Source organism: Amblyomma maculatum, chromosome 10, assembly GCF_055883805.1.
Source record: "Amblyomma maculatum isolate TAMU_Amacu chromosome 10, ASM5588380v1, whole genome shotgun sequence".
Classification (NCBI taxonomy): domain Eukaryota; kingdom Metazoa; phylum Arthropoda; class Arachnida; order Ixodida; family Ixodidae; genus Amblyomma; species Amblyomma maculatum.
In genome coordinates this window covers 160,957,908-160,985,669 of record NC_139353.1, presented here as the reverse complement: position 1 = coordinate 160,985,669, position 27,762 = coordinate 160,957,908, and the positions used below count along the sequence as shown (strand labels likewise).

Genomic DNA, 27,762 nt, shown 5'->3' with positions numbered 1-27,762 from the left:
CGCACATTAAGGCAAAGGCAATTCGTCACCGAGGAGTGTACTTGTCGCGCTCAACGCCACTGCCTTTCGCTCTAATCTTTATCCAACCGCAAGAAACATGTTAAGACAAGTGCCATTTTGTTTTTTGTACCTCTTGGCGCAGTCAACTGCACCACAGCTTGCAGAAATATTGGGAATTATGCAAACACAGCAAGCACACAGCAAGCACCGCGCATCCAATGCAGATGGCTCGGGCTTTTGCCTACATCACGAAAGTCACTGCCGTCGCTAGCGCCACCGCATCTCCACTGACATCACGGGCTGACGCTTGTTTATATACTGCACACACGTGTTTACTTTTTAAACGTGGTGTAAAAGTGTGCATTGCTGTTCCCTTGGTGAATTCGGGCACCATTATTGTTGCTCTCTGTTCATCATAGCACGTAAGCTGTTGTCTAGTGCCGTACGGCGGCAGCAGCTTCACCATTTTGGCACCTACGGGTGAGGAGGGGCACGCTGCTTACCTGCTGCTTACGTTAAGCTTGTTTTATGCTTTCATGTGTTTGAACAGCTGACGAGAGATGAAAGGCAGTGCCTGCTGCAGAGATGGCTGTGTCTGCCATCAGGGGGCACATGCATAGTATGTGCATATACTATATGGCATGGATTGTGAGGCAGTGCAAAGGAGGAGAAGGGCAGCTAGCCAGGGGACTTAGAGCCCTGATTCTGTCTTGTGACCTTCATGTGCTGGCATAGGCACAGTTGTGGGATCGGAGGAGGCCTTCTGAATGTTTTTTCCTCTCACTGCAGCCGCAGCAGGAGCCAGCCGGGGAGGAGGATGATGCCCTGCTGGGAATTGAGCCTCTGGCCACAGATGGAGGCACCTTCTTCTATGCAGCCTCCAAGAGCTTCCTTCACAAGGTCAGGGATCTAAAAATGATGCTCTTGTTTTAAACGCGTGGGAAACCATTAGAATTATTGGAAGGCAGTTTCAGTGTCTTCACACCTCTGGGTGTGACTTTTGTGCATTGAGAGTGCCCCAAGGGGTAAAAGACTTCTGAAGGGCTGGCAGTGTAGCGATTGCATTTACACTGCCTGACATTTTCCAGAGCAGCACTCTGAAATGGTGCCATGACACTGGTTTTGCCATGGCAAGAGGCGAGCACTGATGCATTTTTCCAACTGTCCAGTAGTCGAATGTCGCTTGAAGTTTGGAAGTTTATCAAGGGTGCTGACATTCCTTCGACAACCTGCCTGGTTGAATGCTTAACTGGTGTTGTGTGCTAACCACGTAGGTGACCTCGACGCCATTTTCCACTGAAAACACAGTGCCAGGCGTGGGTGAGCACTTCACCTTGGGCGGCCTCACAGCACTGGTGCAGGGCATCTCGCTGGGGGGAGAGGACCGCCTCATGCCCCCACCACCAGCCGAACAGGTGTGTTCGTTTTACTGCCATAAAGGCCACTTGCAGGGTATTACATTTCATGGGTGAAGATTACAGTTCTTGGATGTGAGAAAGAATAGTTGTACATGTTGATGTGGTCAGGTGGTCATGACCTGAGGAGGCCATTCCAGTCAATAACTGTTTGGGAAACGTGTGACCGAGGAAGCGTAGCACTCGAGCAGCATGAAATGGATGTAATGTGTGGTGGTTTGTGGTTTCTGCCCTGTGAGTGAGGCAAGCAATGCAGCAGTGTGCCTTGGCAGTGTGATGTGTGTGCATGTTTGATTGTGTGTAGAGAGAGGAGGCAGTGTTCCACGCTGCTGTACAGTTGGTCTGTGAAGAGCTCTGGCAGGGCGGCTGGCAACAAAAATGGCTGCTAAGTGCGATTCATCGGTCCGAATGGGCGTAACTGCATGAAGAGCTGCCGTGTTTACACTGCACCATTTGATTTGGTTGTGCAACACGTTGACTCTGCGCACTCCTGTTTGATTTAAAAATTAAAGCTAGCTGAGGGTTTTGCGTGCACTCCAGGCAGAGTTGGTACAGTAAAAGCTCGGTAATTCGGACCTCAATAATTTAAATTTTTCCGGATAATTCAAACTACATTACTTAATTCGGCCAAGCTCTATAGAGATCTGTGTACAAAAATGACAGTTAATTTGTGCGCGAGTCTGTTCCACTACGAATAATTCGATCTACGCGCCGCTGCATCTGGGCGGCTTGGCGCCCAGCACGTGGGCAAAAACAAAAATGGAACCTTCGCAAAAGAGCGGCATAGTTAGAGGCTGCGCACATCCAAAACGGGGACAGAAGGTGGAACCATGTAAAATTATGGAAGAGGGCCTAAAGCCTACATGGCGCCGTGACTGGCATGGCGGCTGCTTGCTTTCTCTTCCACACAACCTCCGAAACTCGCAGGTGAATACTCGTTAATTGGAGCTCTCCTAATTCGAAAATAGATAAGTACTGTCGGCGCGGTCCCAGCCGCCAACGCCCATGACAGGCTATGACTGGACGGGCTCTACGGTTACGCGGGAAAACTTCCTTTTTTTTTGCAAGAGTCGTTCATCCTTCCACCCATCAGTCGTCAACGGAAACACGCGGTCAGCCGCTATCATGCCACTGGCTTTTAGCATCGTCCACTTCAAAAGTCATTTGCTACTATCGCGCATTCCAATGATCGAATGGGAGTAGAGGATGCCCGCCCCAATCGCCCTTGGCAAGATAAATAATAATAATAATAGTAATAATAATAATTGGTTCACAGGAAAGGAAAGGTGCTGTATCTGTCATACTAGTTCTGTGGACACCTAAACTGCGCTGTAAGAGAAGGGAGCAAGGTGGGAGTGAAAGCGGAAAGAGAGGGTTTTCGTAGGAGAGGGCTCAGGGGTAACTTTGATTACGTGAAGATCTTTAACATGCTCAGCACACGGATGCCACTTCGAGAACGTACTGAAAACGAGGCTTGCACAACTGGACAAGCGCTGGCACTCTGCCAAGTTCGCTTCTTCTCTTTGCTATAGCTATTGCCGCGCAGCATCTTGGCACACTGCCAAGAAATGTGTTGTGGACTGTGACAGCGTGAAACAGAGGGACACATTAACTACTGACACCTTCTTTTGTTTTTCTTCAAATTCTTAGGCAAAAAGTGAGAGTGGCTTTATTATGCGAGTGGGTTTGTAGCGTGCGTAAATGCGTAAATTTACTGTAATGCAAATGGTTCTTGCCAGTTTTTTCGAGGCCATTTGGTTGAAACTTTCCCCCTGATCCCGTGAATTTCGAATTACCGACCTTACAGCGGGTACAGCCAGCACAGCCAGCACAAAGGCCCGGTCATGAGTGGCCCGGCTCCCGCGAGCCTCTCTGGGAGCAAAGCACAAGTGTGGTTAAAATGTATCATGAGTGGCTCATGTAAATAAAAAAAATTGCAGAGGCTTTTTTGCGGAGATTTAACGAAGCCCGTGCTTTACGTAAAAAAGAGCAAAGCCACCCACACACATGAGCACACATCAGCTACCTTGCCAATGAGTGTGTGCAAAGCATGTGCAAAGCATGTGCTCTTCATGTAAACATTACGTGAAGCAGCTGTCCAAAGTTTGCTCTTTTGAATTTACAGCATAAAACTTAGAATTCAATGCCTCTCAGGAAGTGCCAATATATTGACAAGCCTAATAGTGTCAATCAGGGGAAGGTTTAGCTGGGCAGCACGCAATGCTTAGCGATGGTGGTGGCCATGCGACTGCATACATTAACATGTTGCTGCACTCAGTGATGTTACGCAGCTTTCTAAAGCATTGCCCCTCAAATGCCGTATATGTTGCATAATGAACCCACCTTTGTATAGGAAAATTGGCATCACTTTGGAAGGAGAGTTTAATACACAGGCATAAAAAGAGCATTTCGAGAGGGAATTTTTCTTCAAGTGGTTGACTAAGAACAGGCTTCTTTTTAAGTCGCATCCTGGTATCTCTTTCGAAATGCCTATGGTCTCACAACAGCCAATTGTTCAGTGTTAGGAGCTATCCATGCATTGGCATGAGAACTAGAGGGCAGTCACTTGCTACGTTGCTTCGATCCCTGACTATTAACTGTCGTCTCATACTTTGTGAAAATATTAAAAGGCATGGGAGATTCATCTCCTAGCAGCCATGGGCACAGCCAATCTGTAAATGGACCCATTGCTCTGCTCCAGCAGTAGCGGTGTCATTTTATTCATTTTGTGCTATCGCCTGCCACAGGCGTTGTACATGAAGCATGCTTCAAGCCAGCTTACCTTAGGCCAACAGCATGCCTGAAACTAGACCTAAATTCCAGCAGCCTGAAAATGACACCATTTTTCTTATTTTTTATTGTGAGCACAATGAGATGCACAACTTTGACAGAAAAAACGCCAACCATTCTGTGGCCTACCTCCCTCTTTGTTATTTGATGGCTCCTGGCTCTTGTCTCTTTTCAGAGCTGTGCCCTGAATGTTGGTATACATGTCGCAAACTGTTTAAAGATACTTTTTTCGATTTGGAAGCAACACTGTGATTTTCTGGTGTCCCGATGCAAAGTGCCACTGCTACTGCAAGACTGGGTGCATTTAGTGCCTTCGCTGCATATTTTGGACAAGTGAATTTGAACCCTCCAGACGATGGCTGGTCAAAATGTATGCTTCCCCGCAACACTTGTCTTTGTCTGGGCTGCTTTGGCCCACAGGTGGTGGAACAGCAGCAGCCTGCTTGTGAGCCACCCCCAGCAGCTGCCACCGTGGATGCCGCTGCCGTGGTACCCCTGGCCAAACGCCGCTTCTCTGCCGCTGCTGCTGACCTCAGGTATAGGATCTCCTCTCAGCAAATGGCAACCACAGGTGGATCAGCCACTGTCTGTGCACAAAGTTTCCACATTTCAAACAGTTCCCAAACACTACTTGCATGCACTAGAACGATTCAAATTGGCGGCTAGAATGTTCTAAAATTATGCATTATTTTTTCATTTGCATTTACAAATTGCACCCACTGGTTAAGGCATCGCGCACTTGTTACATCAGTCAGCTTACTCTTTTTTTCACCTGGCAACGATGACAGAAGTACCTTTGCTGTGATGCCTAGATGAGTAGGTGTGGCAACTGCCGGGGCACAAAGCGTAGTTCACTGATCCTCCGCTTCATGACAACAGAAGTGGCGCTGCTGACAGTACCCTATCACAAAGTTGCATGCGTCGCCTGCTACTGATAACGATTATGTCTTCAATAAGCGGCCCGAGTTAAGGGGGAACACCCCTCTTAAAAAATTTTTTCTTATCTATGGACCGATTTGGATTAAACTTGCATCTCTTATGTATTTTGACATGCTAATTTTAAATATATAATTGTTTCTTTTGTAGAGCGGATAGTTTTAAGAATTTTGCCTCATTAATGTTCTTCATTTGGAGGTGAGCTAATTACTAAGCGCACAAGGGCAGGATGAAAATCAGCCTGCATAAGTTATCTAGAAATATTACATAGTGCAGCTAACCAAGAATGGAGGTGCTAGATTAATTTGAACTTGCGTTACAGTACATCAAACTTTTCTGTGGAAAAGCTCGATTTGACACCCGTTATAAATAATTAGTTTTGTAAATGTTGCCTCATCATAATTGCATATATTTGAGTCTTACTGCACTCTTCAAGAAAATATCTTTGCAGGAATGAAAAAATGAAAGCAATAGCGCAAATAGTTCAACAGGTATCGCTCCTCCAAAATTGCAGCACCCTCAAAAATGCTGTTTCGAGAAAACAAGGAAAAACATGTCAGAACATGCAGATTTAAATTATGGCAAGGTTTGACATATCAGTATGATCAGAAATGGTTGGAATGTAGATTAAAGTAAAAATTAATGTGTTATACCAATTTGAGCCGAAGTTACACAAAAAAAAAAAAAAAATCTCAAAGGAAAGGTGTATTTTGGTGCCAAGACATTCTTTTCAGTAAATTTTCCCGTATGATTATTACATTTATCTTGTTGTCAAGAGATACATGAGGCTAGGTTTAAAGAAAATAGCTAGCAAGAGCAGGGCCAGAAATATTGATCTGGTGACTGTCCAGGTAGGGATATCGCATCCACGACGCTTCTTGCAACACAGTTGTAGTTTGTGAACAAATGAAGGTGCAACCGGTGCGAAAAGAAGTGGATAGTTTTGGTATTGCTGGCTCAGCTTACATTTTATGCCGTGTGAACAAGCAGCACACATCCAGTCATTGCAAATTTAAGCTATGTAAACAAACACGCTGTGCAGTTGTAGTCCGCGAATTGGCGCATTCCTATGGGAGTTTAGGGTTCACACATTAAATACCAAATGGTGTATGCTTACGTGGAAGCACTCACGAGTCATTTGTTGAAGAAGCACTAGAAAAACGCAAGGTGAGGCTCGGGAGTAGGTCGCAGTCGCGTGTGCGACTACGGGGAAAGCGATCAAGATGCAGCGGATGGGAGGCTGTTGTTCGGTGCGGGCATGCTGTGAAGAGCAATCAAATCGCATTGGGTTTTGCGATGAAGGGACTGAAGTGGTGGCGGCACATTCTTTCGTACGCTGGCCATGGCCAGACTGAGTATAGTTATGCAAAAATGCTTTACCAGCTGACAGTAATTAAGTCTGACTAACATGCGCATATAACAGCAAGTCAAGAGGTACCGCTTCTTTCAAAAGTTTTGTCTGCTCCTTTAATGTCACAAGGTATGGTCTCGTGCCAATGTATGCTGGTCTAAGATAGTTTTTGGACCAAAAGAGCGATGGCAATAGCTCAGCAATCAGGAACATAACGCTAACCCCTCCCCACTTTCGCGGCGCATGTACACGGCCGAAAGAAATGTTGGACAAGTGCTTTTTTATATGTGAGAGCAGTTGTTGCTAAAACAAGCTAACCCTCATAACGTAAGAATGATATGCTTCTAATAGTACGCCTGAATGATACAGCATGAGCCCGTCGATTTCGGCCTCCTCGGCAATCTCTTGACGAAGCTCAAAACAAGTCCTGAGAATCACTAAGGTCGCATATTATGGTGAAGGCTTCTGAAAGAAAAGAGAATATGTTGTAATAGGGCGTTTATTGACGCTCAGATGGAGAGCTGTGAGGACAGGACCTTGCAACGGCGAGCCCAGCGTACTTCTTCTTCGTCTTCGTCGCACAACGCACAGGTGCATGTCGATGGCGATGACTATCACAGTACAATGTGAATAAAACAGTTTTGCTTAAGAAAAAATAAAGAAAAAAACTGTGACCACCATTCACCATGCAAGACTGCAAACGACATGGGGATCATATCTCGTTATGACATCAGCGGCTACTGGTTGCCAGACCAGATAGCTGATTCCAATATTAATAGAAAAAATTAATTTTAAAACTATCCACTGCACGGAATGAGCTCAAATTTCGAGGATTTATAATTTAACATGTGATGAGTGAAAGGCAATAGTATTCAGTTTATACTCAGTTGTTAGCTGTCACGAGCCCTTTAAACCTGATGTATTAAAAGCTCAATAATTCAAACTTCACGGGACAGGGATAAAAATTTGTTATCCAGTATTCCAATTATCAAATGGCCTCGAAAAGCTAAGAATCATTTGCATTACAGTCAATTTACCGAATTCTTTAATTTACTCGCATAACGACCTCCACACATAATGAACCACTCAGAAGTTGAAAAAAGAAAAGAAAAGCATTAGCGTGTCCCTTCTTTGCACACCATCACATTCCACGGTGCATTTCTGCGCAGGGGTAACATCGTGGCTGGGGCGTTAGTTCTATCTGGAAGGATGGGGGGCGGCAACTTGGCTGAGTGCCATCGCTAGTCTGGTTGTGCTTGCCTCGTTTTCAGGATGTCTGCTTTTATCATGCCACATTTAGGGTGGCCACTGTCCACTGTTAAACAAGCATTATAACACGTGATAGTACAAACGCCTTTTAAAGCGAGCAATGCAGAAGCCGGCATCATGATTGTGGCTGACTACGTGCTCTCGTTGATGACTGATGGGCGGAAGGGTCGACGACTGTCGCAAAAATATGATGTTTTCCTCGTGTAACAATTTAGTTTTTTATTTGGAGATCCATAGCGCCCGTCCGACATCTAGCCTTTCATGGGCGTTGGCTGGGATCGAGCCAACAGAAATACTTATCCGTATTTCAGAATTAACAGGGGTCAAATTAACGAGTGTTTACTTGCAAGCTTTGGAGGTTGCGCGGAAGGGAAGAGCAGGCGGCCATCAACCCCTACCCTCAGGCACCGCCGGCCGTCACGCCGGTCATGGCACCATTTAAGCTTTATTCACTCTTCCATGGTTTTATCTCGTTTCATCTGTTCTCGTTTTGAACGTGCGCAGTCTCTAACTATGCCTCCATATCGCAGAGGCATTTCTTTGCCCATGTGCTGGGCGCATGACTGCCCAGACGCGGCAGCGCCTAATTTGAATTATCCATAAGTAGAACCGGCTCACATACAAATTAACAAGGTTTTTTTTATACACAGACCTTTATGAAGCTTGGCTAGACCAAGTAGTTTAGTTCGAATTATCCAAAAGTTTGAATTATCGAAGTTCTAATTAAAGAGCTTTCTCTGTATATGTTAAAAAAGCCCAAAAATTAATGGGTAAAGAATTTTTTCATATTCCAACAAACAATGGAAACAAGTTTTCTAAATATCGTAGGGAATTGCTGTTAATGTAAGAAACAGCTTTGCAACTCCATTCCGTTTGGCTTCTAAAAAGTAAATAAAAAAGCTTTTGTCCCGATTTTTCTCCACTGACATGTTATGGCTGCATAATACCCAGAAATGTGGCGCAACAAACACACACACAAGCGAAGAGACACAACACACGCGCACACTACCAACTGTAATATGGATCTGAAAACACTTCCTCTTCACCACTCCTTCTTCTACACTCAAGTACATCGGCTCATCTTCCTCTTCTTTGCTAAGGGAATATTGGCACTTTCTTCCCTGCAGAACATAAACATCGTCCAAGCATCATCATCATCAGCCTGATTATACCCACTGCAGGGCGAAGGCCTCTCCCATATTTCTCCACTTAACCCGGTTCTGTGCTAGCTGCATGGCAGCTGCATGTCCAAGCAAGGCAGTCACCAATTCTACACTCACTTGCTTCTCCACACCTCTGCTTTGCCCAGAAATTAATACCACCCTGGACAGTCACAAAGACCACCACATAGTCGCATAGTCACACACTAATAACCACCACCACACATGTGCAGTAGGACATGCCCATCCACAATACATCACTTGTGAAGTCCCTATGTATTGAAAAAACTGTAACCTGCCAACATGTCTACGAAGCAACATAATCCATGTACTTGAGGAGAAAAAAATCTTTAAACTACCATGGCCACAATACGTGAGAGGTGTCCAAGAATAACAGCTTTAGGCCCGATAATAAACTCGTTCTTTGCATTACTCAAGAAGATTGCTCAATAAAGGTAAATTCTTTTCTATGTAAACTCAGCGAAGCTTCACTAATACATCTGTCTTGTTTCTTCTTTATCCAGAATGCCTCTAAAATTTTGCGCACCATCTTATCCTGACTCTTCCCTAAAATAATAAGCCTGCTAAACAGTGGCTCACACTTGCACTTCTGACAGTGCAGGGGTAAATTTGACCCCTTCCCATTTTCTATGGGCTTCTCGTGTTCCGTCATTCTATCACTGATACATCTTCCAGTTTGCCGTATATATACTTTAACGCACGTCAGTGGAATCTCATAAATCACTCCCACCCGACATCCAATAAAACTCTTTACATGCTTCTTATCGCATTGTGCTTTCTTTCTCCTCCCAATTAATGCACACAACCCACCCAGTTTTTTGGGGGCAGAAAACACAACGGGCACCTCAAACCTACCTGCCACCTTTTTCAGGCAGTGTGCAACTCTATGTATATAACGAATCACTTGTGGGCGTTTATTTCTCAACTTATCTGCCGTTCTTTTTTTCCCTTTCATTTTCTGAAGCAGAGACTCTGCTACTCCACAAATAATCATAACCGGGAAACCAGCCACCTCAAGCCTTTGTAATTGGTTATTGAAGCTTTCCTCTGCCATATGTACACGTGATTTTAACAAGGCCGACTCCAAACAAAGGGAAGTTATCCCTCTTTTAACAGTCTTCGAATGGGCTGAACCATATGGAAGTAGCTCTTTTTTAGCCCTGGGAAAATACTTGCAACACACTTCCCCATCACAAATTTTCATATTTAAATCAAGAAACTGCAATTTGTTGTTCACAGGTAGCTCATGAGTAAACGTAAGTCCTTTTCCTTGTATCTTAAAAATAGAAAGAACACTTTCCACACTTTGAATCACTGCAGAGCCCTTATCCAAAATGACTAAGAAATCATCAACATATCTAAATATTTTAAAACCTGAACCATTAAGGGATGTATAAATTGCTCTGTCAACAGAAGATAAAAAGATGTTACATAGAACTGGGGCAACGCATGACCCTATACAAATTCCCCTTCTCTGCACCTACATATCGGTCCCAAACGACACAACAGTGGACTTAAGGTAAAATTTGAGTAGGGCTAGAAAATTGTCAACATTGACACCAGCAGAGTTCTGAAAGTCTGTAGTGCCATTACCGATTCAAACAAGTCTAAATGCGGCACCGAATAGAACAAATCCTCTACATCAATAGAAAAAAGTACCCAAGATTGGTTTGATCTTTTAAAAAATTGGTCACTTCAAAAGAATTCTTAGTAGCAAAGGGATCATCAAACTCCAAACCTTTTAAATGTTTAAGAAGATACCGGCTGATCTGCTGCTGCCACGCATCACGTTCACTCACAATACATCTGAAAGGCGAGTCCGGTTTATGAGTCTTAACAGTGAAAAACACATCCAAACAAGCCTTCTTGCAATCACTGATCCCCTTTGTCAACCTAGTTCTCGCCTCTCCGGTAAACCTCGATAACACAGTACATGCCCATCCTTCAGTACAGTATATGCCTCATTCGGCCTCCTAACCTCGCTAAGCCCTATGACATCCCATTTCATACCTTCTAGTGCTTGTAAGAGCACTGCTAACCTAGCTTCACTAGCTAGGGTAGCTAGGGTTCTAGCATTAAACGTTGCCAGGGTCAGTTTCCAATGGCGACCTGTCCAGCGGAGCCAGGCTTTCTTAGCACCCCCTGCTGCGTCACAGGTCTGACCGCTGCCGTGGCCAGTTGTTCCGCAGCCGCTGGTGACTGAGGGCCAGTGTTTTGTGGAGCTTATCATGAGAGGTTGCGGCCAATTACTGCACCAGGGTGGCCAACTCCTGTTCTGGTGAGGGAGTGCGTTGCCGGAGGTGTTCACCGGCATCAGGTCGCACCCCAAACCTGTTTATGCAATTGCATCGACACCCGGTGTGTTTTTTTTTTTTTTTTGTTTTTTTTTAATCCGGTGGAGAATTGTGCGGCACTGGGATAATAAGAATATGTAGGTTTTTTTCTTCTTCTGCCCTTGCTAATGCAGGTTCTTGTGCAGTTGCCGGGGGCAGCCTGTGTGATTGAGCAAATAGCATGCACCTAGAGCTGACTGCTAATAAGAAGCCATATTTAAAAATTCCTGTAATCTATAGCTATGAAACCCTAAATCTTAATTTGTAATTACGAAATAGTTAAGCAGTATCATTTATTTATTTTAAAAATACCATCAGTCCTATTCAGGACTAAGGAGTGGGTTGGTTACATCAAAAGTACACACATAGTAATAAACTAAAAAAAATACAGTCATGACCAAAGGAAAAAAATCCGTGAACAGCATACTTACAAGCACTAATTCAGCAATTCAGATAACAGAGAATTACGGCTCTTAGCACATACAGTATTACTGATAAGTTTATCTGAATCTCTTTTCGGACTCTCTTGTGGAAGGTGCATACAGACAGTAGGTGGGCAGTTCTTTGGTAGTACAGTCTCACGCTCTTTCGATAACAAAGGAATATTTCAAGCAGTCTTGCAACTTTTTTCTTCTACGTGCTTGGAATTATTATGGCGCGTTATTTGGAATGTTGACTCTTTAATTTACTGCTGCATGTAAATGAAGACTACATGATTTTTGATGTAATTAAAAAGCATTAAGCATTTCTTTTTTCACGCAGTAAATGTACATTATTAAGGAGTCCGCTCAGACTGACTGCCGGGCCTGTGCAAAGGCGATATTCGGTAGAGCGGGCCCGGTTCGGGCATGGGCTTTGGCCGGGCCCAGCGACCATGCATATATCAGACAAATGGCGAGTCATGTGGTTAGGTGCAACAGTGATCCGAAGCGAGCGTGCAGCGTGCAGTGTGCTTGGGAGAGCTCCCTGAGGTGACAGGGGTGGACGACGAAGTCTTGTAGTGAAGTTGAGTTGGGGCGTCGTTGTGCAGCACCATCTTGGAGTGCAGCAAGGAAGGCAAGTCAGCCAGCAGCAGCAGTGGGGGGAGCAGCTGCTCCTCCTCCTCCCACCACCAGACGGGGGGAGCCACTCTCAGCACCACCCAGCCAAGGCTCCCAGCTGTGCAGGAAGAGCACGACGGTCATCTCTCTCGGGGTCCTGCACCAGAGACGCCTGCTGCGCCACTCCAGGGGTATGTGCTATCAAATTTCTTCTCTCCAATCTGGGCAGCACGAAGAGGAAGGCAGATGGTGTCAAAGGAAGCCAAGCACCAAGCCGGCCGATGGCTTGTACCCATGGAAAAAATCTCGTGAGCATCCAGTGTTAATCAGGAGGTACCAGGTTTGATGCCTGGTGCCGCTGAGTACCCATTAGTCTTCTCCAATGGGTACAAGATTTTCCCCGGTGTGGTGCTCGGCTCTTCGAGGCTGAGTTGCTTGGAAAAAGGATCTCTGACAAAACCACTGCTTACAGGCTGATGATTAGTTTCGTGGTCTGGCAATTTTATACAGTCGTACCTTGATATAACGAACCTCAATGTAACGAAATTCGCGATTAACGCATTTATTTTTTACTGAAAACCATGTTTTTTTCTCACGAATTTAGCGAAGCCGAGTTATGCAACGCTTTCGATTTAACGAAGTCCTTGCGCATTGCACGCATGTATCAGCAGCCACATTGACAATGGGATGAGAACTAAACCTTAGCCGAGACATACTGCATTTTGCATTTGCCAGACATCAACGTCAATTTGAGGGGAGGGTTCAGTATGCGGAAAGTAGACTTTTTTTTTTTTTGCCCACTCATCCATCCATCCATCCATCCATCAGCCGTTAAAGGAAGCATGCGGTCAGCCGCGATCATGACGCGGGCTTTTAGCATACTTCGCTTCAAAAGACATTTGCTGCTCATTTTGTGGCAGCGGCCAGCACCCACTCCAATCGCTGCTTGATAAAGGGAAGGCACCGAGTAACTGGACCAGTGGAGCAAGCCACTGCTGGCACTCCCGTCAAAGCCGCTGGCACTCTGCAGTTTGCCCCCCCCCCCCCCCCCCTCCCCTCCACTGGAGCTAACGGGCTAATGTGCACCATAAAGTTCTCGCTGCACGGAGCCTTGGCGCCCTGCCAAGAAATACACAGGACCTGTGACGGCGCTGAACCGAGGGACGCGCTAATGACTAGCATTATTTTTTTTCTTTCAGTTGACGGCAAATGTGGAGGCAAGTTCATTATGGGTGTAAATGCGGTACACGCGTATCTGAGGTCAGAATGAAAGATTGCTGCGCAAAGGTAGACGCGCCGGCGTGGGTGGTGTGCTCGCTCTTGGCTCAAGTGAAGCAAAATGATGCGTTTGTGTCCGTTTGCTATCACCCATTATCCTCCTGATATACAAAACAGCCAGTGTACCCTTGTCAGCGCTAAGTCGAACCCTGATATATCGAATTTTGGTTATATCGAACTCGTGGAATATTTCCTTGAAAATCCCATGTTAAAGTGTAGGAAAGCCGCGTCATACATCGAACTTAATTTCACCGGTCGTTCAATATATCGAACTCCACACCACGGACTGGAAAGCGTGCCTTCGCCAAAAACGATCGCATCACCCTTGGCCGTTTGCCGTGTGACGTTTTCAAGCCATGCGCGGAAGGAATGAGAAGGAACAGTTCGGCGACGGCTGGTCTGGGCAGCGCCGCGTCCATTTCCCAAAGGCGCGCGCATCTGCAGTTATCGTTTCCTGCGCGCTAACACATGACGTTTGCAAGCCATGTGCGTGGGTGTGCCCATTCTTTTGCCGAGCTATCTCTCTCCTTCAGCACGCGCTACGCATGCACCAAGCCAGCTCAGCCCGTTTTCAGACAGACATCGTACGCTTTCTCCAGCGTGTGTTGCGAACCCTCTGTGCGCGGCGGCTGGCGCGGCTATGGCGCATGCGGACGTTAAAAAGCGACAGCTCTCTCTTTACGTTTTTTTTTTTTTTTTTTTGAGAGTTATCCTTTCTTATCGTTGTGCTGTTCAGACGTTAAGCGGCGGCAGTTTTTTTTTTTTTTTTTTCTTTCTTTTTTGCAGGAGTCGTCTATCCTGCATGTATGAATCAACGAAAGCACGCGGTCAGCTGCTGCGATCATGACGCCCGCCCTAAGCGCGGGGTGGCCTGTGCAATCAAGCCATCACAGGCACTCTGCCAAGTTCGCTCCCCGCCGCCGCAGGAGCTATCAAAAGATAAACGCGCCCGGACGTTATCGCTGCGCAGCATCTTGGCATATGCCAAGAAATGAGCTGTGGATTAGACCACCGAGACGGAGTGACGCGCGCCATCGACATGCAAGTGAAAACGCTCGCGATTTCTGCCGCGGCGACACAGAAACCTTGTTTTGAGCTGCCGCGGTGGCTCGAGCGGCCAAAGGGATGCAGTTCCAACAAGTTTGAAATTTTTCGCTCTGTCGCTGCCGCCCGTCGCTGAGATCGCTCAATCGCTTGCATGTGAGCAAGCTGGCCTTCACGCATTTTTTTTTTTTTTAAATTCTCGGGTGCAAAAGTGGAGGATGGGTTCATTATGCGAGTGGGTTGAATACGCGAGAAATACAGTTTCGTTTTTTCGCATCGTAAGTGCCGTCACAAGCCGATTTCTGTATATCGAATTATCGATATATCGAGCTATTTCGCGATCCCCTTTGAGTTCGATATATCCGGGTTCGACTGTATTATGTTAGAATTTCTTGCTTATTTTCTGAATTCGTAATTTACAAGTTTCCATGCAACTACTAGCAGTGCTGCACTAACCTCTTACTTTATTTGGACAGCTAGAACGTGGGAACCTCCACATAACGAAATCCACAATTTAACGAAATTTTCGGCTGCGAGTAGTACTTTGTCATATCGAGGTTTGACTGTATCTGCATCATGCAGTAGCAGTCTATATGTGGCCCCTTTTTTCCGGTCGAGGCAAGGTTATGTGGTTGTACCCCCTGGATAACACTTTTAAATACAGTTTTAGTACAACGCAGTCCACTTCTACAAGGAGCCATTTGTTAAAAGGACGGAGTCGAGCTGGTTGGGTTTTGTTGGATGGAACAACGGAAAACAGCGCTGACAGACAGGACAAGAAAGTGTGCACCTACCATGAGCAAGCACAGCTGGATCCTTTCAGAAGCAGATCACGATGTGCTGAAACCCTCCAAGAACTGAATGTTTTTTCTATTTTATGCACTGATTTCATTTTAACACATAAGTGCTCGAGCGGCAAAAGAGGAATGCCGACGCACATCATATTTCGTCCTAACGTACTCGAACCAGCAGAAAATCAACTTAAAAATTGAGTTATTAACTGGACAGTACAGCATATCATCAGCATCAAACGTTCACTTTTCGATGCCAAAACATACTCTGGCTGCTCTAAAACTGCTCCAAAGTTATCTCGGCCAATGACATTACTGTACGTTCAAGATAATGTCAATTGTTTATGTTGTGTAGTCGATCCCGGATGTTGGCTCCAAGTTTTTCGCTGTCTGTTCTCGAGTGATCTCAGCCACACAACTGCTTTCGCATGGTTCCTGATTGTTATATCATATTTACTCGCATAATGCTCGCACTCACATAATCCTCGCATCCCCCTTATTGCCTATCGAAAATTGAAAAATTCTATTTCCTCGCATAATCATCGCACCCCCACCTTTACTGCCGCTAGATTCGACTAGTGCCATCTTTCAAGTGCTACTGAAACTAGCTGGCCCGGTCAAGTGCATACGGTACCAGGAGGCGCTACCCGAACCACCATCATTGTCATCATCACCAGCTCCAATCGCTAGTGCCACTAGCGCTTCGAGAAGGAAACATCAAGGCGTCAAGGTGTTTCTTGTCACTTTGTTCCGCTGGTTCCGCCGTACGTTCTCCCGAGTCCCGTGCGTAGTTCCGCCATTTTGCGAAGACGTTCGTAGGCCTCGTTCAGTGCGTGTTACTTTGTCACTGTGCTCTTGGTAACGCTTCGCCATGAGGCGGTACGCAAGCTACACCGCTGCCTTCAAACTAAAAGCTGTCGAATACGCTTTGGAGCAAGGCAACTGCGCCGCCAGCAGACACTTCGGAATCAACGAGTTTTGCATCCGCTACTGGAGACGGCAGCACGACAAACTCAAGGCAACCAGCAAGACTCGGCGTGCCCTCCGTGGTCCGAAGAAGGGCAAGTTTTCTGAGGCTGAAACTCCTAGACTACATTATGGCTCTACGGGCGGATGGTTGTGCCGTGTCAATAGAGCTGATACAGAACCAGGCACGCGTAATTGCCAGGAAAGAAGGCATCTCGGCAAGATTTCTGGGCAAGTAACGGGTGGGTCACGCGATACTTGCGGCGCAATGAACTTTCGCTCAGGAGGCGGACGACGGTTTGCTAGTGTCTACCTGCAGCCTATGAAGACAAGATTGTGGACTTACATCGCTTCGTCATACGAATTCGCAAGAAAAAACTTCTTGCTCTCGCAGATAGGAAATGCGGACCAAACGCCCCTCAATCTTGACATGCCGAGCAACACGACAGTGAGGCAGACAAGTGCGCGGTCTGTACACATCAGGACGACTGGTGCCGAAAAACAACTATGCACGGTGATGCTAGGCGTGATGGCAGACGGGCGGAAGCTACCACACGTCATTTTTAAACACAAAACCCTGCTGAAAGGAAAGCTGCCCTTAGGAATACACGTGCGGGTACAAGAGAAAGGTTGGATGACGGCAGAGTTGACGATCGACTGGTTAAAGACAGTGTGGGCACGGCGACCGGGAGCACTTCTTTGTCCGTTGCTTCTCGTTCTCCATAGTTTCCGCAACTCAGTTTGCACGAAGTTGACTGAATTACGCACAGACATAGCAGTAATTCCAGGTGGCCTCACATCAATGCTACAGCCTCTGGACGTGTCTTTGAACAAGCCGTTCAAGGATAGCGTTCGGAGGCTGTATGCAGAATGGATGGCCAAAGGCCAACATGCTCTTATGCTGGGTGGCTAGATAAAGAGGCCATCTGTAGGGCAGCTGCTGTGCAGCTGGATAACAGAAGCCTGGAACATGATTGGCACTGAACTCGTCGTGAAGAGCTTAAAAAAAAACTTGCATTTTCCGACGCCCTGGACGCGACGGAAGACGACTTGGTGTGGGACTAAGGTTGCGAAGGTGAAGACGGTGAGTCTGAGGAAGCCGATGAAGCAGCGACCAGCGATAGCCATGGCAGTGTCGACGCGGACTCTGCGGACTCGGAGTGATGGGGATGCTGCGGGCGGCCAGCCTTCGCAAATAAAGTGTTTTTGCAGTCCGTGTTTGTCGTCTCTGTGCTTTTATTATAAACGTAAGTCCTGCTTGAAATTAATGTTTTGGTTATATTTACAATATCTGGCTTGAGAACCCCGGTTCACAGCCTATTCACACTTGCTTTCAGCACTCCAAACCATTTGTTGAAAAATTTTCCCGCATAATTATCGCACCCCTAACTTAGCACCGATTTTCTGCAAAAAAAAGTGCAAGCATTATGCGAGTAAACACGGTAGCTGCTCCTTATCTTGAACGTTTGGTATGAGCATTAAACTGAGTGCAGCCTAGAGCTGCGGGCATTTTCTTTTGCCAGTCCTGCTGAGCACATTGATGCGATGCTGAGCCACTGCAGATTGCACGCTCCACTGTGGCCGCAATTCAGGGAAGATGCTCCCCTGAAGAATTTCTTAAAAATTATTGTGAAACCTAGATGAATGAAAATTGTACCAATTGTAGAGCTTGTTCTCATCTTTCCATGTTTGGTTTTTGTTCCTTGATATTAAAAATGCCAGGCATGTTTGTGCTGCTGCTGGACATTGCTAAACATAAGACAGTGCTAAAAGGTTTTTCTTGTCGGTAACACGCAGAGTGCCTATTCAAGTAGAGCCTATTACTGGGCTAGTTGCTCCATTCTGACATGCATAAAGTAGTGTGAATGAAGTGCCTAAAGGCAAAACCATAGTCCTTCAATACCGCTTTATGGTTGTGAAACTTTGCCGTCACTCAATGGCATGCTGCTTGGTATGCTGCCCAGAGCGGGCGGCTGTCTAATGCGTGTAAAGCGATGTATTGGGGTGTGTATTGTAGGGTTTTTTGGTTATAGCAGCGCTGCTGATGGCAGCATCTATCAGTATGGCTATCAGTATGGCAGCACCTTTGATTGTGCAATTTTTTGTTTTCAACACATCTTAAAAGCGAATTAAGGAAGTATAATGAATAAAACTAGCTTTAATTTATTGAAAGAGAAAAAAATAAGGCTGGCCTAAGTTGATACGAACACTAATACCTATCTGTTTGACACTGTGGCATAATTATAAAATGTAATATATTCACTTCAGACGCTCCAAGCAGATGATATGTTAGTATGTAGCAATGAATTTAAGATATAAGCTCCTGGTTAAACCGCGAGTTCTACTCTTGATATTGCTATCAAGTGGTAACATTACCAGAATATGCAAACATTTTTATAGTCATCTTGGGTTGAAGACTCTCTTTTTAAAGGTGACGCAGCAGTATGTTTGGAGAAATGTGCAGGTAGATGATGCGATGCGTTCGTTTCAGCCATCACCTGCTTTCTGATCGTGACCAGGACTTAGCTCTGCATCCTTTGCTGGGGCTTTTTTTGCACCAATGTTTTTGTTCTAAATCCGCGCCTACATTGAAATGTGGATGGCCTGTTGCATTTGCATTCAGTGCACCGTAAATGATGCTGCCAATCACTAAAACGAGCACTGGATATTGATAGCGACAAAAATGGAAAGGCAATGAGCACTTTGATTTCAAATTTGGATGCCATCATTCTTACTTCACTCATTGAGCAGCCCTGCTCTGCCTTCGTCGCTGTTCATGCGTGAGTAAAAGCACAGGGCAAGAGTGGGCTCTCTGATAGTCTCCTAGCTGCCAAAAGTACAGTTACTTTATGTCATACAAAAGGCTTATGCAAATGCAAATTTGGTACAAATTCAGTAACACGCGTGACTCATGTTACCAGAGCCCCAGTGCATTGCCAGGCACAAATGGGACAGACATGGCCCCGCTTTCGTTTTGCAAGCATGCTGCTATCAACATGCGCACCGCCTGTAGTGAGGTCTGAGAAGAACCTGGTATAAAATCTGCCCCACGGGTGTATTAGTGGCTGCCCAGCGTGAATAGATTGGCCCTGTGTATGTAATGCAGTTTAAGTCCGGTTATAGCGAAGCCACATATATCGAAATAGCGGTTATAATGAAGGAAGTTCAATTTGCCATTCCCATTTTTGTATTTTCAATACAATTTAGGTCCAGTTTTAACGGAGCAAATAAGCGGACGTCAGCGGATATAGCGAAGTGATTTTATACCAAATGAAAAATAATGTATCAATCGGGAGATTTTTACGCCTTCCGGCAAATTTTTGTGCGAAAGTAAGGACAAAATTTGGCTAATGACCGCATTCACAGCGTCGTCTGCTATCCCACAAAGCGAAAGGTTGGTTCACTGCATCGCTTGACTTGGCATCTTCGCGATGCTGCGTCCCGTTGAGCCGGTTGCGCAGGAGGTAAAAAAGTAAAAAAATAAAAGGCAATTCTCGGCGACGTCACGGAGCAGCGGTCAACTTAGCCAATCACGGTTCTTGAATTTCTTTCTCTGGGGCTTCTCTCCTCTCTGTTCTGGGCCCAGGAGAGAGAGAGTCAGGGCGAAAGTGTCGCGGGAGTGAGAGAGGAGCGAGAGCATTTCCTCCGCTTTCGTGGATCTTTGTATGCGCTTCTCTCACTAACGCCATTACGCCTTCCTGCCTTGTTCCACTTCTCACCTTTGATATCTTGAGACCCCTTACTTGCCTGGGCAATTTTTAGACAACGGACATACTCAGTTATCCCATTTCTCGGCAACATGGAGTCTCACGAGCCTCACTTCAACGGGAAAGAGAAAAGCTTTGTCATTGAAGACTAAGCACGCCATTCTGGACGAAGTGCGCTGAAACGTGAAGAGTGATATCGCACGGAAGTATGAAACTGCACAGTCCACACACACTACGATAATCAAAAACGGCAGCAAGATTGACGCCTTTCTCGATGACTATGTTGGCAGCGGGGACTGAAAGAGGATCCAGTACGCCATGTGTGCTGACGTAGAAGCCGCACGTTACAGGTGGTTCTTGGATGTCCGATCAAAGAACATCCTGCTCAGTGGACCCATCATGCTAGTGAAAGCTATGGATCTGGGCTTCGCTCTCGGTGACCTCATCACATCACTTTATTACCTTAAAGACTCCCCAGTTCGGGGGTATTACATAGTCATGATGACTTTCAACTGGGAAATGGAGCAGCAGCTCAGACACTGCGCCTGCCGAGGATGAAGCTGTCACAGTTGACATCGCTGCAACTGTTGATGGTGCCACCACGACAGCCTGCTTGAGCAGCTATGGGAGTCTGCTAAAGAGTTGGACTTTGTGCCTCCAGATCTGTCTCACATGGACTTCATTTCGGCCGACGACGAACTTGTTGCCACGCAGGACTTCACAATTGACGAAATTGCTGGGAACGTCATGGAAAGGGCGGATAGTGCCTCCGAGAGTGACTGCGATGACACTCGTTGTGCCCCTCCGCAGCAGCCATCGCAGCAGTTTACACACTACAGATGTACCTCGGGAGTTCAAAGCAGAACTTCGGTTTGCAGTTGGACGGTATGGAGGTGGCGATCCTGAAGACCGCACTTGCAAAACGTGTTCGGGGAATGCTGGACCACTTCGTCCAGCAACGATAAAACAATTTACTCAAGTTTGTCTCTTTTTTTCATAGTCCAGATACAACAAAATAGCAGATATAGCGAAGCAATTGCCAATTCCCGCTGACTTCGTTATAACCGGGTTAGACTGTAATCAAGTCTTTGCATCCTTGCGGTGTTTCAGTGTGTCGAGGTCAGTGGAATGGCCACTCAGGTTAGGTGGGCCTGTCTTGAGCTCAGTGTCGCTTGATGGATACCATTTGAGAGGCAGTTTCAGCACACGGCATTACCGCAATTGGTCATGCTGGGTTGCGAGTGCCAAACTGCAGTGGGTGCATGCAGTGTTTGGTTGCTTGCAGAATTGAGTTGGACAGCCTGGACCCTTTCTCTGAGGAGGTGCGCACTGCGATCCTCTCCATGTGGCAGCCCTGCGAGAGCGACCAGGAGGTCCTGTTTGAGTCGACCAAGACCCGCCCCGTCCTCAAAGCAGACACCTTGGTCCGCCTGGGTGAGTGTACCTGCGGCACTTTCTGCATTACAGTCGCCATAGATTGCTGTGCATAAGCCACAGTCCTAGCTAGAGAAGTAGGCTCGATACAGTCGAACCCAGATAATTCAAATTTTGGTTATATCGAACTGACGGAATATCCCCTTGAAAATCCCATGTAAAAGTATAGGAAAGCTGCGTCGTATATCGAACTCAATTTCACCGGTCGTTCGATATATTGAACTCAGCACCACGCATTGGACGATGCGCCTTCCCCAAAGACGATCATCACCCTCAGCCCTTTGCCCCGTGACGTTTTCAAGCCACGCGCGGAAAAATTGAGAGGGCACAGTTCGGTGGCAGCGCCGCGCCCTTTCCCCAAAAGCGTGCACATCTGCGGTCCGCGGTGACCTTTTTTTTTTTTTTCGAGTGGGGCAACAGTGATCGCTGCCGCGCGGCAGCACGCGACGTTTGCAAGCCATGTGCGTGATGTTAGGGAGAGCGGAAAAATGCCATAAAGCGACACGCAAGAATGTGCCCACTCTTCTGTCGAGCTTTATCTCTCTCTTTCCTCTTTCTTTCCCGGTCTTCGTTCTCAGCAGCACGCACTACGCATGCGCGGACAAGCCAGCTCAGCCCATGGCAGACACTTTCTTCAGAGTGTGTTGTGAATGCTCTGCGCGCGGCGACTGACATGCAATGTGCGCCTTGTGTCATGCTGAACGCGTGTAAGCTACGGAGGCTGCGGACACTAAGAAGCGGCAGTTATTTAAATTTTTTTTCGTGAGTTTATCATCCTTGCGGTCATGCTGAAACTGCGGCCTAGCGTATGCTATGGCAGCTATTTAATTTTTTTTCTTTCGGGAGTTTATCATCCTTGCGACCGGTCATGCTGAACCTGCAGCGTAGCTTATGCTATGGCGGCTGTGGACGTTAAGAAGCTCTAATTTTTTTTTTTTTTTTTTTCATTTGCGAGAGTCGTCCATACTTGTCGTGTTGAACATGCGACGCAGCATAAGCTATGGCGGCTGCGCTGGCAGTTCTTTTTTTTTTTTTTTTTTTTTTTTTTTTTTTTTTTTTTTTGCCGAGAATCGTTTATTCTTACGTCTATGAATCAACAAAAGCACGTGGTCAGCTGTGATCATTACTTTTAGCATTGTTCACTTCAAATGGCATTTGCAGCTATCACGCTTTCCAATGATCCTGTGGCAGCTATACTGGACTACGCCCGCCCCAAGTGCAGCGTGACAAATCGAAACAGGCTAGTGCCAGGCTAGAAAGCTGCTTTAATCACATTGCCTGACCGAATTCAGCGTTAATAATTTCAGTGTAGATGCTCGAAAGGTTAAACGTTCCGAAGATGAGTTGTCTCAAAATCGATGTTTGAACATTTTCGACCGTTTTATGACTCGCGTCTCCCCTTAATTAACTCGGCTGCTGTTATCTTTAAGAATGTTTGCTACTACACGTCTTCAACTAATTTGGATTGCTTGGCATTTCGTGCCAAACAATGAGCTATGGACTGTGATAGGTGAAATGGAGGAACACACAAAAGACTAGCTTTTTTTTTTTTTTTTCAAACTCAGTGGCAAAAGTGGGGGTTGAATTCACTTGTTTATTACACGAATGAATACGGTATGTTTACTGTAACGCAAATGGTCCTTGTCAGGTGTTGCGAGGCCTTTCGATAATTCGAGCATTGGATAATTGGAACTTTTTTTCCAGTCCCGTGAAATTCGAATTAACGAGCTTTTACTGTAAAAACCCATTTTATACCTTCCCATTGTGCTCAAAGCAGCTCTTTGTGATTTGGCTGTGGGAAAACAAATGTTGCCCTTCTGAGATATTTTGATTGGTATTGTGTAAAATGTCCGACATTGTCTTCCCAGGAATTTTATGCTGAATCCACATGTTCCCCAGAAATGCCATAGCAAATGGCCCCAACCTGTCACAGCAGAGCTTTTGGTCGATCAGCCAGCTGCAGGAAAGGCTTCAGAGCACCCACAAATTGCACAGGGAGCTCTTGTCATTAGGTTGAGGGCAGACGCCATCGGTGCTGCTGACTAGGTGGCCTAGAAATTTAAAGGGGCTAGAAAGGTTACTAATAAACATTTTGAATGTGTAGAACGAATGCTTCTGAGCGTTCCCCCAAAGTACAACTTCTTACAAAAAGGCAATGATTTACTATTAATTTTTTAAAAACTGCGTTTTTTTTTAATTCGCAGGTTGCTCGGTTCTCGCGTGGCGGTAAGATTTGGAACTATTCTGCCGTGAATGGCAGCCTGTATTGACAGGTCACCACAGGCTGCCATTGGCTGCTGCCGCGACGGCCACTGCGTCACGGACACACTTCCGGTAGCTGTGAAAGTCATCTGCTGGAGTGCTGCATGCACTGCATGCGGAACCCTTGAGCTTGGCACTTCAGTTCGCGATGTTAACCGTGAAGGTGGTGGCGTCTGACTGAAAGTTCGCATCGGCGCCGGAGTGCGAAAAGAGCACGAACTAGTCCGATTCAACACCGTACCAATTGTACACTTCTGCTTCAGATCATATTTCAGGAGCAGCACATAAAATAGGCAGCATCAACTTTCGTGTACCGACTAACGGCACAGCAGCGTACTGTAGTCTCGTCTCATCTTTGCAGCATCGACCATTTGTGCAGCTTGTTAATAATTAAATGGAACGTGCGTTAAAAAAGGTCTGCCCTCAGCTGCATCGCGAAAGTACAAAAATTCGCATTGCTTAAGTGCAGCATCGGATGCCGCCAGTTCACTGCAAAGATGCCGTCCGCGAGCGCTGCGGTCGACGGCTCTCCTGTCGAGCGCTGCTCCCTGGTCGTCGCTAGGCCTTGTTTCTTTTTTGCATCGAAGCCATGGTGGACGATGTTCTCGGTGGTCGCTGCGTCTCTAGCGTAGCCGTTCGCGTGCTCCTATGCGCGATTCTTGCATGTAGCTGTGGGAATCGGTGACAACCTGCGCCGCTGAAATGCATGTGCCAAGCTTCTTTACTGATGTTTTGCGCTGTCAATACTGGCTCGGACGATGTGTACACATGAGATAAAACACGTTTGCAAGTTACGCATTGGCATTTCCTAAACGATGTGCGAAATGACTTCAATGACTTCAAAAAAGAAAAAAAAAATAAAGTGCACCACACTATCCTTTTTGTTAATCTCAATTCTTAAGATTCGCAGACGAATACTTCGTGCTCACCTGTAATCCGATATCCAAACTTCGTAGCGATCATCAGTCCCATGCTCTCGCCGATGATGCGTGTATACATTCCATTCGTTATGCACCACTAGAGATGCCTCTCGCCGACCATCATGCAAGCGCTGCTGGCTAAAAACGACGATGACATGTTTGCACGCTCGTCTGCCAGCATCTATGCAGAGCGGATGTTATTGCTCAAGTCTGCGAGAAGACTGCCCGCTGTTGGTCTAACCGCAGAAGACGATGCCAAAGCTACTGACACCGGAGACTGACCCCGGCAGTGCGAGGGAAAAAAGGGGTCTTGTAGAGAGCCGTACTCGGCAGAAGTGCACGCTAATTTGCGCTGAATGAGACATGGATATGACGGAAAGTGCTCTTCCACAGCGGCCGCCGTATATATAGACAGCAGCCTGCCCACCTGCTCACACGCGCTCGCGAATGACCCGAGTCGTTCGGGCTGCTGTCGCACACAATTCCGAGAGGTCAAGAAACTGAAGAAACAGGCTGCCGAGGAAGACGAGAGACAAGGTTAAAAGCTATGCAAACGCAAACGGGACGGAAAAGGCAAAGACCGATGAATGCGTGGGCAACGCTCGGGAAAACAGACGCGACAATCCGAAGCCTGAGAACTGAGTGTCACCCGATGACACTTCATAGGCGGGGCGGAGTTCCTGAGCTGTTTTCTTTGTTTTTTTCTGGTGTCTCGGAGTGTTGAGTTGAGGGGGGAGAGGAGAAACGCCATTCTTAATCGCCAATATCTCCGGTGTTAATGAAGCTAGCTGAAAAATGAATTGACTTGTGAGGGAGTACTCTCGACCGATTTGCTTTGCCTCATTTTAGGCATAACCCCTTTAAGGTTATCAAAAGCAAAGTGACATTTCTCTGACTTAAGGGCAAACCAGCAGAACAGACATAACCACATCGTCGCATGATGTAGCAACTTAACGCATTTTACTGCATTATGCTTTTTCACCCGCGAACGCGCAACGACCGCACCGTGGCAGCTCTCGATGGACACTGTGAGCTTCGTTTGTGTAAGGCCTAGCATTAGTGTTCACGAGATTCTGCGCTTACTGGCAGCCAAACGCATGAAAAAAAGGCATGGTAGCTCTTGCTACATGGCCAATACTCATCATTTTCACCACCCACTGCAGGGCAAAGGCCTCTCCCATACAGTCGAACCCGGATATATCGAATTTTGGTTATATCTAACGCACGGAATATCCTCTTGAAATTCAAATCTAAAAGTATAGGAAAGCCGCGTCATATATCGAATTCAATTTCACCGGTCGTTCGATATATCGAACTCCGCCCCACGCACTGGAAAGTGTGCCTTCCCCAAAGACGATCGCATCACCCTCAGTTGGTTGCCGCGTGACGTTTTCAAGCCACGCGCAGAAGGAATGAGAGGGGACAGTTTGGCTAGGGCAGCGCCGCGCCCATTCCCCAAAGGCGCGCGCATCTGCGGTTATCGTTTCCCGCGCTCCAGCACGTGAAGTTTGCAAGCCATGTGCAAACCAGAGAGGACCGGTGGGAACAAGAGGGGAAAACGCGATAGAGTGAAGCGCAAGGGTGTGCCCATTCTTTTGCCGAGCTATCTCTCTCCTTCCTCTTTTCCGGCCTTCGTTCGCAGTAGCACGCACTACGCATGCGCCAAGCCAGCTCAGCCCGTTTTCAGACAGAATGTCGGACGCTTTCTCCAGCGTGTGTTGCGAACCCTCTGCGCGCGGCGTCTGACGTGGCTATGGCGCCTGTAGAAGTTAAGCGGCAGATCTATCTTTTTTTTTTTTTTTTTTTTTTTTTTTCGAGTCGTTTGTTCTTATTGTTGTGCTGTATACGCAGCGTAGCGGAAGATATGGATCAACGAAAGCACGCGGTCAGCTGCGATCATGTGGTCTCCTCGGTTTGGCTGCACTTTTTGCACCAGTTCAAAAGAGCTGCACTCTGGTACTCGATTTGAGAAGTGCAGTGAGTGCCACCTGCACTCGCGTCCTCGATTTGGCAACGTGCAGGCCTAAAGGTGCGAAAGTTCTCTACACGTTAGCACTCTCATCAAAGCAAGTGCTAGCGGTGCACGCGCGACAGCAGCAGACGACATGCGCATTTGTTTGAACGGCGTGAAGCGGGAAATTTTTCCCGTGTTGTATGGCAGCGGCTGCCACGCACTGGGAAACGGAGGAGGGCTACTGTACGATACTGACGTTGAGTTTTGAAAGCAACGCGTTCTTTGTTGGCCAACTAAGTATTCTTTTTTGAAACTATGGCCTCCGCGTAAGCATTGTTTTCGAGGGCGACAGCGCGGGCAGCCGCGAAGAGGGCCGAGATGCAGCTGCTCATGCAGCACCCCGACTGCCGACACTTCTGGGAGCCTGTGCGGCAGGCGATGACACGGGCACAAGCGCTGAAGCACAGCTGCTGCCCGAAATTGAGAGGCAGACATGGCCTAGACACAAAGTGCTGTTTTTAATTGAAAAATGTAGAGCTGGCGCACTCAAGAAGCGGCAGGTGAGTCGTGTGCAGCGATTAGGCGAAGCATAAGAGCTAAGTTATGGGAAGGGCTTTTTGCCTACGAATCAAGTAACCTTCCCCTGCAACATTTCTCTGATTAGTGTCTTGCGAAACTTTCTTTTGCTTGTTTCTTCATGCTTACAGCTAACCGCGTGCGGTGTTATCACTGTTTTCGCGACGCGAGATGCGCCCAGATTTATCTCAAATCTTCGATGCCGCTCGCAACTGCTTGGTCGTTGTTCTAGCTGTAGTTGTTTTTAGCCCTTTCTCAAAATTTCCATGTCGACTTAAAATTGAGCCTGGCCAAAAGCAGCGAGGATTCTGTTCTCGCCGAGCACGCTTGCTATCGCCGCCACCAAGTGTGCAGTTTCTTTGTGGACTCAGAAAAAAAAACAACATGTTGATAGATCTAACCCATACAGAATGAAGAAAATGTTGCGGATCAGGCTAACTGAACTGATCAACGTTCACTTTGGAGCTATCTGCAGAATGTCAGCTAAGTTCATTTACTTCCTGTTCTGGTTTATG

General features: G+C 46.7%; 1 protein-coding gene across 1 annotated transcript in view; it reads left to right on the top strand.

Annotated features, from left to right (window-relative positions):
- Bub1 (Bub1 kinase) overlaps positions 1-27,762 on the top strand; it is a 158,393-nt gene that overhangs the window by 104,888 nt on the left and 25,743 nt on the right. The window contains exons 15-19 of the mRNA XM_084580585.1: positions 790-900; positions 1,275-1,415; positions 4,626-4,741; positions 12,306-12,506; positions 21,387-21,535. Of these exons, the coding sequence (XP_084436711.1) occupies positions 790-900; positions 1,275-1,415; positions 4,626-4,741; positions 12,306-12,506; positions 21,387-21,535 (718 nt within the window). The remainder of the gene's footprint in view (positions 1-789; positions 901-1,274; positions 1,416-4,625; positions 4,742-12,305; positions 12,507-21,386; positions 21,536-27,762) is intronic.